Source organism: Schistocerca americana, chromosome 5 (genome assembly GCF_021461395.2).
Source record: "Schistocerca americana isolate TAMUIC-IGC-003095 chromosome 5, iqSchAmer2.1, whole genome shotgun sequence".
In the NCBI taxonomy this organism is placed as follows: domain Eukaryota; kingdom Metazoa; phylum Arthropoda; class Insecta; order Orthoptera; family Acrididae; genus Schistocerca; species Schistocerca americana.
This window is the reverse complement of record NC_060123.1, coordinates 282376767-282392691: the sequence shown is the minus strand read 5'-3', so window position 1 is coordinate 282392691 and position 15925 is coordinate 282376767. Positions and strand designations below refer to the sequence as shown.

At 36.3% G+C, this 15925-nt stretch overlaps 1 protein-coding gene across 2 annotated transcripts; it reads left to right on the top strand.

Annotated features, from left to right (window-relative positions):
* The first annotated feature begins 3230 nt into the window (after window positions 1-3230).
* LOC124615799 lies at window positions 3231-15514 on the top strand. Of its 2 annotated transcripts, none has more exons than XM_047143931.1 (3): window positions 3231-3386; window positions 10532-12663; window positions 15242-15514. In XM_047143931.1, exons 1-3 carry the CDS (start codon window positions 3278-3280, stop codon window positions 15305-15307), a joined length of 2307 nt encoding a protein of 768 aa, XP_046999887.1. In that variant the 5' UTR covers window positions 3231-3277; the 3' UTR covers window positions 15308-15514. The 2 variants fall into 2 exon arrangements, with proteins under 2 accessions (XP_046999887.1, XP_046999888.1); XM_047143932.1 differs by having other exon boundaries at window positions 14637-15514.
* The last annotated feature ends 411 nt before the right edge of the window (window positions 15515-15925 follow it).

Genomic DNA, 15925 nt, shown 5'->3' with positions numbered 1-15925 from the left:
GAATGAACAGTACAAGAATATGGGTTGAAATGTAGTATAAGTAACAGTGTGCTGATTATCACAACAAGAAAGAAGGAGAGAGGAACAACTGGAATAACAATTGATGGGTAATGATTGAGGAGAGTGGAGAGTTTCAGGTATCTAGGAAGCCTGATACAGGATGATGGTGAAAACGACAGAGAAATAAATGAGTGGGGGACGAAAGCAGAAGCATTTCGGAAGAGTGTCAGAAGCCTGATATGGAGCAAGGATGTACCCCAAATCAGTAAAAAGGTTATATAGCAGTCATACTATGTCCTGATCCTAACATCTGGAACAGAAACCTTGGTTATGAAAGGAAGAGAGAAAAGCAAAGTACAAGCTGGTAAGATGAAGTTCTTGAGAAACAATGTTGGATTGACAAAAATAGACAGGTTAAGAAATGAGGGAACAGAGAGTTGGAACCATTACAGAAGGAGATAGAGAAATCAAGGCTGAGATGGTATGGACACGTTAAGAGAATTGAGGAGAAGAGGACACCCAGGAGGATACACGAGATGAAACTGGAAGGAAAAAGACCAAGATTAGGACCAAGAGACAGATGGCTGAAAGGAGTAGAGGAATGCATCCAGAAGAAAGGAAAGGACTGGACCAAAGTGAATACGGAGAGATGATGGCAAGAAAGAAGATGATGGAGAGTCCTATGTTCCATACAGACCTGGCCAGAGGCTGGAAACTGCCAAAGATGATGATGATGGTGATGATGATGATGATGATGATGAAGAAGCTACTCACTACGAAGTTGATACACTGAGTTGCAGACAGGCACAATGAAAAGACTGTTATGTACAAGGGTTGGAACTTTAGTAGTCGCAACTATTTATTTACAGCTTGTACAAAATAGATACATGTTTCAAAGTAATCACCAGCATTGTGTATAACCTGTTGCCAGTGATGTGGAAGTCGTAGGATACTCTTAGCAGTGGCACTTGTCTTGACAGTTCGAGCGGCACAGTCTATTGCCCGACGAATTTGTAGCAATTCTGAAGTGAATGCCATGGCGTGTTTCTTTCAGTTTAGAAATCGAGTTGTACTCAAGAGGGCTTAAGTCAGGGGAGTGCAGTAGGTAGTATAGCACTTGGCAGCCCCATCAGTCAAACAAATCAGTAACAGCTTGCACTGTACATGCTTGAGTATTGTTCTGCAAAATGATGGTCAGGGCCTGCAGAAAGTGTCATCACTTCTGTCTCTGTGCTGTTCATTTTTGGAACACAACCTACGATCAGCTTAGAGACAGAAGTGATGATACTTTCTGCAGGACCTGACCATCACTGTGCAGGACAATACTCAAGCACGTACAGTGCAAGCTGTTACTGATATGTTTGACTGATAGGGTTGGTAAGTGTTATACCCCCTATTGCACTCTCCTGACTTAAGCCCTCATGAGTTCAACTCGATTTCTAAACTGAAGGAAACACTTCATGGCATTTGCTTCACGTCGCTCGAACTACCAACACAATTGACACTACTAAGAGTATCCTATGACTTCCACATCGCTGGCAATGGGTTATACACAATTCTGGTGACTACTTTGAAGGTCAGTAATGGTTCAAATGGCTCTGAGCACTATGGGACTTAACATCTATGGTCATCAGTCCCCTAGAACTTAGAACTACGTAAACCTAACGAACCTAAGGACAGCACACAACACCCAGCCATCACGAGGCAGAGAAAATCCCTGACCCCGCCGGGAATCGAACCCGGGAACCCGGGCGTGGGAAGCGAGAACGCTACCGCACGACCACGAGATGCGGGCGAAGGTCAGTAAAACTTTGAAACATGTATCTACTTTGTATGAGCTGTAAATAAATAGTTGCCACTATTAAAGTTCCAACCCTCGTATTTAGCTTTCTGGAAGGGTTAAATATGTAACAGTCTTCTCATGGTGCCTTTCTGCAACTCAATGTGTCATCTTTATGGTGATTAGCAATCTATCCTTTTCATAATATTGTTGCTATTCCTACCTGGACTTCCCATTGTCTAGTTAAAACACTGTTGCTTAAGGAAGTTTATGCATTACAGTTATGTCACACTGGCTTGCTCTTTCGAATGTGCAGAAAAAGGAAGTAGGAAGCAAATAATGAATTAAAGTTTCAAAGAAAAACAACTGTCAGAAAGCAATAAACTGTGTGAACAGTTTAAATTTAGTGCATGAAAATTCATACGAATTAGTCAGATGAGGACTGTAATGGTGAAGCTAACAGTGAACCATGTGGAGATAAACAGGACTGTACAAAAGAGATAGGCCTGAAACAAGAAAGTATTGCACCACGGAAAAAAATGAACAAAAAGTGACTGTGAACAGTAGAAAATCAGCAAACTCAAGCAAACAAACTGGGGAATCGCTGTCTCCCATAGGAAAAATGACCAGGAGCATTAGTTCAACAGAAAGCGTAGCAGTCCACAATAGTATTTTTGAAACATGTAAACTTCCCTTAACAAGCACAGCTAAAATTGATCTGTTTGCAGATAGTCAAGGATGAGGGATAGCCACCAAATTAAGTAATAGATGTACGTACAAAATCCCGGGATTGGAATGACTCCTGACCCTCTCCCTTAAAACCCACTTCCTTTCGTCTTCCCCTCTCCTTCCCTCTTTCCTGATGAGGCAACAGTTTGTTGCGAAAGCTTGAATTTTGTGTGTATGTTTGTGTTTGTTTGTGTGTCTATCGACCTGCCAACGCTTTTGTTCGGTAAGTCACCTCATCTTTGTTTTTATATATAATTTTTCCCACGTGGAATGTTTCCTTCCATTATATTGATTTGATAATTTTTGTCAACTGATTTTTTTTTTTAATTATAAGTTTGGAGAAGCATGCATTTCCAAAAGAGAAATATGTATTGTATGCTATCTTTTTTGATGTCTCATCTTTTGTTTGCATTTATGTACAACAAATTTTAAAGTATTGTGCAACATATGACTGAATTTAAAATAATAACCAGCAGGAAAGCTCTTCCTGGTTACTAATAAGGGGTTGTGATAAAAAGAGTGCTGCCTCAGTTTTATGGTACTTTCAAGTAAGGTGTAGCAGAGGCAGCACACATCAACAGCTGCAGAGTGTACTGGCCTGCTTGATCTCATAAGAAGCTTAAAAAGCAGATGTCTAATCCTCTTACAGACTTCCCCATGCTTGTCACATTGGTAGCAGCATGTGACTTCTGGCTACTGTAATGAGTTATATAAAAGCCTCCTTCGCTCTGCATTTCATTTCAGAAGTTATTTGGACAAGAAGCAGCAATGGTGCTGTTTGTAACAGTTCTGTTTCTAACAGTGGTATCTCTTTTACACGATGGAACCTGTTTCTCAGTTTCCCCAGCAGAAAGAAGTTTCGCACCAAGTAATACAGGTATGTAGACAATAAATCGGACACACTGCTTTCTTATTATTTGACTGATCTAGAACACTGTTGGTATTTACTTAAGTGGCTCCTACATAATCAGACTGAGTAGAGGCATTAACATTGTAGGAATTTGGATTTGTGTAAGAAAAAGTATCTGGATAATTTACTGTTCTGCATTCCAAAGAAGACTGTCATTTCAGTTCTGTGATAGAATAGTACCAATTGACAACAGGAATAGCTATATGGCCTTTACAGTTTTGGAGGTTCAGATAAACTGATTCAAGTAATGCATTTTGGAAAAAGTTGATAACAACACTTTTTAGGTTACTATTGGCATACTGAATAGCTGAAGGCCAATTCATATGCCAAAAAGATGAAAAACAGTGGCAGTAGCAAAAAAATTGTATGCATTGATGTAATTGTGTTATTCTCATTGGAGACATTAAAAAACAAAACAAAAAAGGGCAATGAAATACCAAAGATATCCTTGCCTCTTCATTCCAAAAGCAGAACAGTACAATACAAAAACCATCAATTAATATCATTGTTCATACACTGTAGTTAAGAATCTATACATCAATTTCTGGATTGTCTTCTCAGTAACAATCATTTCACAAATTATAGATCCTATGAGTGACAGTTGTTATGTCTTTGTTATCAGTAGTTATAATGAAACCCTATTAGAATAACTGTCAGTACTGCACCTTTTCTAATACTTCTGTGTTTTTTGGAAACAGTTATATGTATGAGTATAAAGGTAAACAGAATTGATATTTACTGATTTTTTTGAACATTATTTCAATTAAACTTCATGCCTCTTCATTGGAGAAGTTGTCTGAGAATGGAAGCTTCATGAAATTTATGTCAAATTAAATGTGGTACACATTTTTTTCTTATAAATAAATATATTTATAGTTATGATACCTTGCTTCAGTGAATGCCGTGGAAACAGTTTACAACATAAACAAGCAGTAATGCAGCAGTCTCATTTCACTAAAAGTACATTATGGAACCAGAGCTTGCTTTAGTCTTAAGACATATACTTGTGAAATGACCTCTGATTGATTTTTTCTTCAGTATAGCCACATTTTCTGCCACATGTTCTTTTGAGAATTTTTGACAGCAGTAATTGCTTAATTACAAGAGGAAATTCTTTAGTTTACACAGAACTGGGCAGAAAGATTCCTTATCAAATCTTAAATGAATTTAAAAAATTTATAGAAAGTAGCAAATATCCCACAGTTAGCACTGTGAGTAAAAGTGCAGGCATCTACATTTTTCTCAACTGACCTATGTGCAGGTGCATATAGTATCAAAAATAATTTGTTTTTCTAACTAGTAGCCATCTTTAGTGTAAAATTTTGTTGTTTCTAAGAGATTCTCATTACATGAATGATGACATGGTTCCACAGCCAATTTAATTTGTACTGTCAATTAATGTTACTTCAGTTTTGGTTGTCAGGCTGTTTTTAAACATGTTCCATCAAAGTGTATGTTGGTGCAAATTACACAGTGGCAAAAATAAAAACTGTGTATGACTACTCAGAGGAATAACCAAGAACCAAATTTATTATTTGGCTTTATAGACAGTTGTGGATGCAACATAACACAATGCTTAGCTGTGACTCATACCACTACGTAGTGTGTAGTACGTACAAAACTACATGTTCACAAAACTTGCTACTGTTCAAGTGTCAAAAATGAGCTAGTACCCAAAGATGTGACACAAATATAGGTGACAAATTCAGCCAGTTGTGTAATGATGCTGTCATTCAGAAAATTTATAATGGCCAAGGAAACACAATTGATGAAATTAATGGATTCACATTGTGATTCAAAAGTAAACCACAGTCCTGTTTTCAGTCAATGTGGAAGATATACAAAGCATCCATAAATATTTCCACATAATAAATATGGACTATTTTAATGGGAGAAAAGATCACTTGGAATCTGTCTATAAGTTTGAGCTGGCTGTTTAATGTGGTCTGATTGGAAATATAATTGTTTAACCTGCTTTGATAAAGGTTACCATTTTCATGTACACACACAATTCCTAGTTGTCACCATCTACTCTGTTATTCCAAAATGATTCAAGCTCAACCTCTTTATGTTACTGTATGAAGCACTACATTTGTTAAATACATTTTCTGCAACATTATTATATTATTTCCATACCATGTTCTCCAAATTCACTTCCCATCCACCTGCTTGAGTGAAATTCTGTGTCTTCCACTATATATTTCTACTTTTACTATTTCTAAGATGGACATCAACTGTTTTTCTTCAGATAGTCCTCATGAATTTGAATAAAAAATATCATACAACACCCCCAACATCCCTGTTTTTGAGGCTGGGACTGGGAAAGTGATTACATGCAAGCATAACTGTGGAACATATATGCAATGGGGGTAAGACATCCCTAGCACCCTTAGGGATGGGAGTGAGGACATGAAGAGGATGATGAGTAAAAGTCACTAAAACCAAACTATATTAGTGTTGAATCCATAGTTTCTGAGGTGACTAGGTAGACTGATAACAGTTCTTGTGATGTTTCATACTTATGGCTGTGGGTAACAGTAGGAAGGGGTGACATATCATATATGCAAGTGTAATACTACTGCCATCACTACACAAATCTGGAACACTTGGTCCAATTTCAACAAAATTTGGTACACACATGACTTAGTATTTGGAAAAAATACTGTGGGACTAGGATACTACTCATTTTTGTTTGTATTTCATTCAGTCAGCCGGCCGCGGTGGCCGTGCGGTTCTAGGCACTGCAGTCCAGAACCGCAGGACTGCTACGGTCGCAGGTTCGAATCCTGCCTTGGGCATGGCTGTGTGTGATGTCCTTAGGTTAGTTAGGTTTAAGTAGTTATAAGTTCTAGGGGACTGATGACCTAAGATGTTAAGTCCCGTAGTGCTCAGAGCCATTTGAACCATTCTGAACCATTCAGTCTTTTCCAATATAGAATTAATATTTACACAATTAGGAATACTTATTACTTGATACATTTATTCTCTGACCTCTTATAAACAAGCTATCCCAGCTTGTTAATAACAAAGTCACTCACAAGTGTAATACACTTGCAGAAAAAATTAACTTCACTGTTCTTTGCTTACACTAGCTTCAAATGAGGAAAGAGTGGAGTGTGCAGGCACAAAATTCATTGGTAATTTATCCAAGATTGTAAACTGTCAGACACAGAACACTTATTTAGTTAAAAGAGACTGAAAATGTCCATTCATTTAATTTTGATTACCGCTTCTGTGTAGCACGGACGGATTCCTCAATAGAAGTAGGAGTCAAAAATACACTTTAAATATACAGTTTACAGCCATATATACCATAACTTTTAATATAACTTTTAATTCATGGTTCCATAGGCAACTGCACACATTTTTCCATGAAGGCACTGACCATCTAGTCTCACAGTGGAGCAAATGTATTAACAGTTATGGCAATTAATTTTGAAATAATAAACAGTTTATTTACTTTTTCCCTTCCATATCACTTTTATATGACTACCCCTTATAAGTACTGGCTACACATGCTGTCTCCTCATAATTTTGTAGCTTTCCTAAGTGAACTGCTTTGATAAATCTAAATACTGATTTTTATCGTAGATACAAGTGATAAAGGGCACAGAGAGCTAATGATGTTCAGCTTTGGCGTTTTCCCCACAATAATGTTCTCATACAAGACTTCAGAAGGGCATTGAGCAACAACAATTGATAATGTAATTCTAAATTCAACTGTCTTTCATAAATAATATTTTAAATTGTCTTTGCTTTGTTCTCTGGATGTTTTGTGCATAGTGCACAAATTTTGCCTTTTTGATGACAAGTTGATTATTTTTGTGGTTTACCTTTAAGTCTTGATTAGAGATAATCTGCTACATTAGATAATACTCTCTCTTCTAGGTGCAAGCTACTTTGATTCCCTTGGCTTCCACTGTAATTGTCTTTGACCAGTTGTAAAGGAAAATTGGATTCCTGTTATTTCAGAAAAGAACTAAACTTTCATCCACTGCGTGCCCTTGGTAAATTGTGTGTGTGTGTGTGTGTGTGTGTGTGTGTGTGTGTGTGTGTGTGAAGTGCACAGCTTCACAATTTTGAACATTTAAATAAAGTTTCTAATCCTTGCACCACTTATCAAGATTTGACAGGATATTTGTGCAGATTTTTCAGACAGTACTTCATTATAGATAACTGCATCATTTGCAAAAAAAAGTCTAAGGTTACTATTAATGTTGTCTGTGAGGTCATTAATATACAACATGACAACACACTTCCCTGAGGCACACCTGAGTTACTTCTACATCTGTCAGTCACTCTCCATCCAAAATAACTTGCTGCTTCCTCCCTACCAAAATATCCTCATTCCAGTCACAGTTTGGCTTGCTACCCCAAATCATTGTACTTTTGATAATAAGTGTAGATGTTATACTGAATCAAATGTTTTTTTTTTTTTTGTTTTTTTTTTTTTGGGAAATGAAGACACACTGCATGTATCTGATTGTCTCAATCCATCGCTTTTAGGATGTCATGTGAGAAAACTGCAAGGTGGGTTTCATAAGACTGATGTTTTGAGAATCCATGGTGGGTAGCATGGAGGAGATCATTCTGTTTGAGATACTTCATTACACTTTATGAAATAATTGATGCCACAGGCATATCAGAGGAAAGTGTACAGTACATTTTACATGATGAATGAGGAGGAACTATGGGATAGGAACTGCATTAATTGAATGCTGACCAATTACAAATGCAGAAACAGGTTATACAGAAATATTTGGATCATTTCAAAAATAATCCATCTGTTTTGGAGTTGATATATGGGCCCATGGCTTCACCACAAAAATGAAACTGTTATCAAATCATTGAGTGAAACACAGTAGCCCAATACAAAATAACTGATAATAACTTTTTTATGTAAATCATATAGTCTCTTATTGTCAAGCTGTGGAATTTTTTCCTTGTTCTCATAACTTAATGGCATTCTTATTAACACTGACATCTGATGTACCTCTGCACAGGCCACACCATAGGGAACATAGAGTACAATTTTAAGTCCAATGAAACTAGGAGTTACAGGGTTCTGGAAACATTATTGAGTTGGATGTTAATATATACAGATGTCTCATCTAGCTCACCATTCATCTTCTTCATGAAATTCCACACTTTTTCATCATTTGTGGTGGGCTCTATTACTTCAGATACTGTATTAGTTCCCATTACCCAGGTGAAAAAGCACTACTGCTAAAACTGGATATGTTGTGATGAATATTGCTATATCCACAAGTAGCTGAATATCAATGCATGCATCAGAATCCAGGAGAGAAACACCTGAAGCCGTAAGGTGGAAGGGCCATCTCGAGAAGAGAACACGACACTAAGCAGAAGCTGAGCTAAACCAGGGTAGATGACAGTGGACTAGACATAGACAAGGACAATACCACAGCAATCTGTTTAAACAATGGAGTGCAAAGTGGGCACTTTCACAATAATGGTGTCAGCAGGCTAAGAGAAAAAAAAGACATAATCTAAAGTGTGACCATAGAGAAAGACTAAGTGTCAAGTGAAGTTTTTATTGAATAATCCATAATACAGTAATGATAGTAACTGACAATATCAGATGTGAATACAGAACTGACTGACCATTCACTGGGTGGCTGTATTTGTATCAGCCATAAGGAACAGTATTGGCTGGCGTATTCATGTACTGAGAGGTGGTACGAGTCCAGTGCTGTGACAGGACTGTGCCCTCTAATTGTCATCTAGGTCCATTCCTTCCAGTGGGCATTCGACTTCTACAGATCCAGATACCAGATGTATTATGGCAGACTATGTGTTCTTTCTTTATGTAATGATCATTTTAACTACCTACCAGCCTACTGAAACTCCCAGGAGTAATTTTCTGAAGATTCTATAAACTCCAATTGAATTCTATAGAAGCTATGGAAACAAGTCATCTCATACAAATCCACATATGAACAAGTAAGTCTGTTACAAAAAGTGTGTGCCACATTCCCCAGAGGGTAACTGCTAACATGTGATACACTTAACATTGTTTCACTTGATTTTTACCCAGTTCACATCAGTCATGGTATTTTTTCTCTGAAGAACGCATTGTTTCTTCACCACTACTGATGAAAGTTTGCACATCAGACCATATATTGATATGGAGCTGAGCAATGCTGATCTGCCTGCAGATCTGGAACCCCAAATTTGCCAAATCTGAACCCATTGTTGCTGTCTTAGGTCCGTGAGGTGTACAAAATTTAGCACTTTCTAGTGGTGCACCCCAGGAACAATTCTAAACAAGTCTTTTGAAATGTCCTTTTGTTTTTTATACTTAATATTCTACAGAAGAACAATAAATATGACATGATTAGTTAAGATTTTGTATTTATCCATTTCTGTCAGACAGATATGGCTCTTGCATATATGAGATATTTATAGTAGCTCCTCTTTATTATGGAGAAAACAAGTTATAATTTTACACTGGAAAATCTTCTGTGGAATATAAATAACTCACTCACACAAAGATGATGCAGTGAGCAGTCAATGGGCACAGAAAGAAGACTGAAATCCTATCCACACTTTTTGGGCTGCAGCACTACAATTATGTATCCTTACAGGACAATGTAACCATGTGTGTGCATATGTTTATACAGATCAGTTATTTCTGAGGAACGACTTTGTCTGAAAGCTTAGCAATGATTTCAGTCTTGTTTCTGTGCCTGTCAACTGCTCAGTTCCTCAACTGTGTGGTGAATGACTTCCTTTGTGAATGTAAATAATTTAAGGTGTCACATACACACTTGTGTGGCTACTAACCTAATTAATTAATCTGAATGGATAAGTCTATATGAACCTGTACTGCCACATCAAATAATTTTAGAAATGGAAGCAGTGAAAAAAAAGATTCATTTCCAACTTAGATAATATCTTCTGCATCATTAATTATAATAATTTCGTTCTGTTTTTATATTATTCCACCTCATTATTATATAAACTGATAAACACTGGCTTGAAAACAATTTTGTGTTCAGACACTTCTCAAACTCGCATTTCAATTTTTTTCATATATTGAAGATATAAATATTCATATTATCATTATACATTCTCTTTTTAAATTGCAGGGCAAAGAAGAGGCATCTATGGACCCCCTGGGCTAATGAAAGTTGCTAATGAAGGTGGATCTTCAGGCTATGCTGCAAAACCATCAAGTTCTTCAAACCCAATGAATCCTTTCCTAAGTCTCAGACCCTTTCTTCCAGTGAAGCCCACATTCTTTCCCCCAGTGGTAGACCCAAACATTTTTATCAACAAGAAAGCTCAGATGCTTGACAGTTTATTTTCATCTTCTGCTATTACCGACTTTGTTCCTAATGCTGGAGTTTCTAATTCAGCAGATATGACTGCAAATGATTCTCCAATGCCTCAGACATCAGAAGTTAATCCTAAAGACTTCATTAACTCAAAAACTGAATTTCTAAGTAATCTTTTTGATCAGTTATCATCAAATGATGGACTTCCCTCTACAGTACAGAGAGATTTAATCAGAGCATATGATGACACTCCTTCTATACAACGCCGTGTAGTTCCGGGCCCGTCACCATTTTGGGGGCCCATCCTTAGTCCAACAGAGAAGATAAAGCTCTTCACAGACAAGAAAACACAATTCCTGGATAAGCTTTTCACAAGTATTAGTGTTACACCACAGCCAGAAACAGACAGTGCAAATGTCCTAGACGAAACCAGCACAACAGTGAAACCAACGATAGTGCCACCTGACTTCTGGATTCCACAGTACAAGAAACCTGGAACAATGCAAACAAGAGCAATGCCTGGTTCAGTACAGCAAAGTATCGCTCCTCAGCCACCACTGTCATGGAATCCATTAATATCACCAATGGCAAAAGCTTATTCAGATAAGAAAACAGATTTTCTAAACAAACTTTTTGCCAATGTAGTACCTTCACCAGAGGCATCACCACAAATGGGTAGTGCTTTTGATACAATAAACCCTACTATAAAACCAACAATAGTACCACCAAGCTTTTGGTTACCAGCATATAAGAAAAGTAGTCCCACTGCTGAAAATGATGTTGCCGTTAACAATCCAACAAGTTCAGTTATTAAAGAAAGCGATGCTGTTTTGCCATTTCCCTTTGCACCCCTTGTCAATGGTGCACCAGTTTTCAGTCCAACCTATTTCATCACTAAAAAGAATGAGTTTCTAGCAAAGCTTTTCCAGACCCTTAATACAACAAACCCTAGTGCAACAGGATACTCTGGCAGTGGTGTAGATACAACTGCATATCCATACTTCTTGGCTCAGCTCTTCGATTACCTCAATTATTCTAATACTGGTAAAGACAGTGCATACTCATCTCCCAAACGTCACTCTCCAGACTCTGAGAAAATTAGAGTGAGTGATTTAGAGAAATTCCTGAGAATCATCAGTGACAACTCTGATAGTGAAGGAAGCTCAACAACGGATCTTTTCAGTGAAAGAAGTGTTACCATGGCTGACCCTGTCAATATCCAAAATGCAAAAGACATGTTTGTGAATAACATTCTTGGTGAGCTAGCAAACATCAAGAATAGTATGTTACAAGCTGCCAGTGAAGTAGTACAACAGCAGAAATTAGTAAGCACATCTCCAGCTTCAGGGAAGAAACCTGGAACCACATATGGGTCACCATACAAGATGTGGGGAAAAGCTGCTGCAGGAATGCCAACTGCTGATCCTTTACAGCCATTTGTAACAAAAATGACATACCTCAGCCATCTTTTCGATACACTGACACAACTTGAGAAGAATATGACATCAGCAATTGAGCAGGAGGCTGCTTTAGGAGCTCAAAAGAGCACTGACAATGAAGTAATATCAAACAATAGGAGAGGTTTAAGTGGTGGTGTCACAAATAGTGACTTGGCAGCATTACAACTTTGTGGTGCAAATGGTGAACTTCCACTAACTGAATTAACTTCTCTAACAAATGAACCTGCGACTGCTGATACTTTGACAAGTGACAATCTTCTAAATAAAAGCAAGAAATTGTTTTGTCATTTGCTAGCAAAAGCAGGAGCAGGGAAACAAAAAGGAAATGGTGTCCCATCTACTGAGCCAGTAGCACGAAGCATCAAAATGGCAGTTCATCAAGGTTATCAGAGTCTGCCCCCTGGAACAGAGGAGTTATTGCAAGCAGGAGGAGGTGGAGGCGGTGAGACACAGAACCAGGAAGGAGGTGGCCTGAAGTTGCAGGTGGGAATCACTTCTCTCATAATAGTATTTTTGAATTCTTTACTGCAGGTATGTACAATAAATTAAAAACTCCATAAATTACAATAACATAAAAGTATAAAAATATGCTGACAATTGCAATTAAAAGTGTAATAATGAAAAGGCTATGTTGTTATGACAGAACACTATTTTAGGATTTCTTGTACATCCAATTCATTACACAAGACAGGTATTTTCTCCTATGCTATAATACTTAAATCAAAGAATTTACATTTCATTTTTCACTATGAGAGGGACGCAAGCACTGACTGTTCATTTTTAATTAAAAGAAAGAATTATAAAATAATACTGACTAGAGTATTTTTAATTTTTTTATTTTTTGTTGATATGGTAATAATTAATTGTTACCGTTCCAATCTTCCCACTTGTTGCATCAGCCATAACGATGGCTCAAGTTCTAGGCCAGAGTTGGTTTTGGGAGTCTATTGGCTGCTGATTCCTATTTTTGAAAAATGAAATGATTGGAGGAGTTATTTATTCCCAGAGAGAGAATATAAATGCCTTAACACTTTACAAATATGGCAATGGAAAGTTCTTGGTAGAATACACGTAATTTCAGGAGTAAAGACAACAACTTACTGAATATTTGAGGTGCTGAGTTGCTGATTAGCACAAAAATAAAAGTTTATGCGCCTATCAACGACTCAGCACCTCAACTCTTTGGTGAGTTGTTACCTTTCAAAACAGACATCTTCTTAAAGGACTAGGAAGTGATAGGCAAGGTTCAAAGTAAAAGCTGGCATCCTGGAACTTCATGTGAGTGACCTACAGGATTCACAGAAAACTTAATAAAAATACTTGTAATTGGGCTGAGAACCTCTTCTCTCAACAGAATCAAACTGTTATATAATTACCCAAGTATTATTGAATAACTATATTTGCTAATTTATATAGCACCAACTTAACAGGAGTTATTTACACATTATCTCATCAACACATACAATGCACCATCTCAGTGATCTATAAATCAGATTAGTTAAATGAGTTAAATAACTGTATGAGCCATTGAGCTTTCTTCAACTCATTTCAGCACAAAAGTAATAAATTTCCTCTAGATTAAATATTATTCATTTAACAACATTCAAAAACAATATAACTACTTAAAGAACTTTTTTTTACACTTACATTCATAAATGTAAGTAGCAATTTTGTACAGGATGCTGCTGCCACTGTCACTACATTAACTACACAGCTGTCACAATCAGTAAAAGCAAAGAGGAACTACTACCAGCTACAATCAGTGTCATTCCTTCATTGCAAAACTAGGCAGAAAATCACAAACAGAATGGTACAATTTAAAAAAATAAAAAGCCTGTGAATATTTTTAAACGTAATTCCAATTCTGATTATATTTACCAGTACTTGTTTTTAGTTTTTGCATTAGCCTTTTACATGTAATTTCCATAATGTGTGCAACTCCTCTTCATCACAAAATTAAAACACATGAAAATTACCACCAGAAGTCTCCAAAAGTAGAGTTATATTTGCATGAAAACTTAATGTAACATTTTCTAAAATCATTGTATTGTTGTTGGTCGTCTGTACACTTGTAACCAACATTTACAATTTGCCTATGAATCAGTGTTCACAAAATAAAAGATAACATACAAACACAGAAACATCATCTTTATATAATCACAGCACTTTGTCCACAGTAATTAGAAAATATTAAAATTTTTCTTGTTTTAGAACAGCAAGTGTTAAATTGGAAGAATAGAAATATTAGTAGTTTCTATAAGATAATATTTTGGTGATTCTTCAGTGCATCTGATACACTTGAAATTTATAAAAACCTATCATAGTTTAGTAAGGATTGATGTCAATGATACTGTTTTTTATGTGACTAGAGCAAATTTGTATTTGAACTGAAATATAACTCTCTGTTGCTTAAAGCACACTGATGAATATTATTATATGACAACTCTTTCTTACAGATTAAAGTGCCAGCATAGATATTCTGGAGTTCTTCACCTGTGGGATAGTTGTCATTAAGATAAACTACTTATAAGAAGCAAAACTCATTGAAAGCAAAAGATGGTTGAAAGATGAAATCAAACTCTTCAACAGTTGCAGAAAGAGTTTATACATTAATGTTAAATGGAAGCATCCTTCCGTTATAATTATGGAGAAAATATTAAATAATAACAGATTTCACAATAATGTTGAATTGCAAATAAAACACATCTATGTAGCATAATCCTACAATCATATATAATGAAAATTCATTACAAAAGATTTGTTTATTTTGCCTGTAAAGAAAATTAATCATTTCCATGTCCCTTTTCAGAGAATATATATTTTTAACAAATAACTATAAGTTAACTCCTACAACAATGGTACCCACGAACAGAAAGCTGCCATTTGTTTGTCAGTATTCATACTTTATAGATATTCATTTTCTTGAGGAAAGTGAATTTAACTGGTTTGTTTTATAAATTGTTTCTCATTTCCTCACACTCTTTCTCATCAGGAAAAAATAAGAAAAAAATTATCCTTCATAAATTTTAGTGATGTTATCTTGATTTTTGGACTGTTTCAGAAAACTGGCCTCGACTATGGCCAAGAACAGTGGTCTAGCCATCACCACCACAACCATCATCATTAATTTTTAAAGGACTTTTGGTTTCAAATCCAAATCAAATGAACTGAAATGAGGAAGCTATCACATATTTAGCAATGTGAAGACTGCAATAATTTGCCAAATATATTTATGATAATAGTTAGTAAATATTTTTGTGACTGATAGAATTTTAGTGCTGCTCAGTTTATAGTACCATACATACATTTTTAAATAAAACTTCTATGAAACATATTAATTTATTTTAATCTTCCATTGCTAACTCTATCTAACTGTACACTAGTGCCAGGTAGAAAAGTATGAGTGTGACATACAACACACAATATACACGACATGCTGAATGAGCTTCATCAGTATGGGCATAAACTGCCGTGGGTGGAATCCTGCATCATGTGCATTGCTTTATGTAAGGACAGCAATGCTCTGGAAGCAGGACATCATCCAGGGCACAAACAAATCTGGTGAGGAATCTTAAGTGTGAAAAGTACTTGACTGCCGCACAGAATGAAGTAACATAGAATAAAGATACCATAGAGGATAACTAATTACACTTCAATATACAGAGAGTTACTTTTCTTTATAACGCCTCTGCCTCTGGTTTTAAAAATGACAAAATCTAAGTATGGATATAAACTTTCACCATGA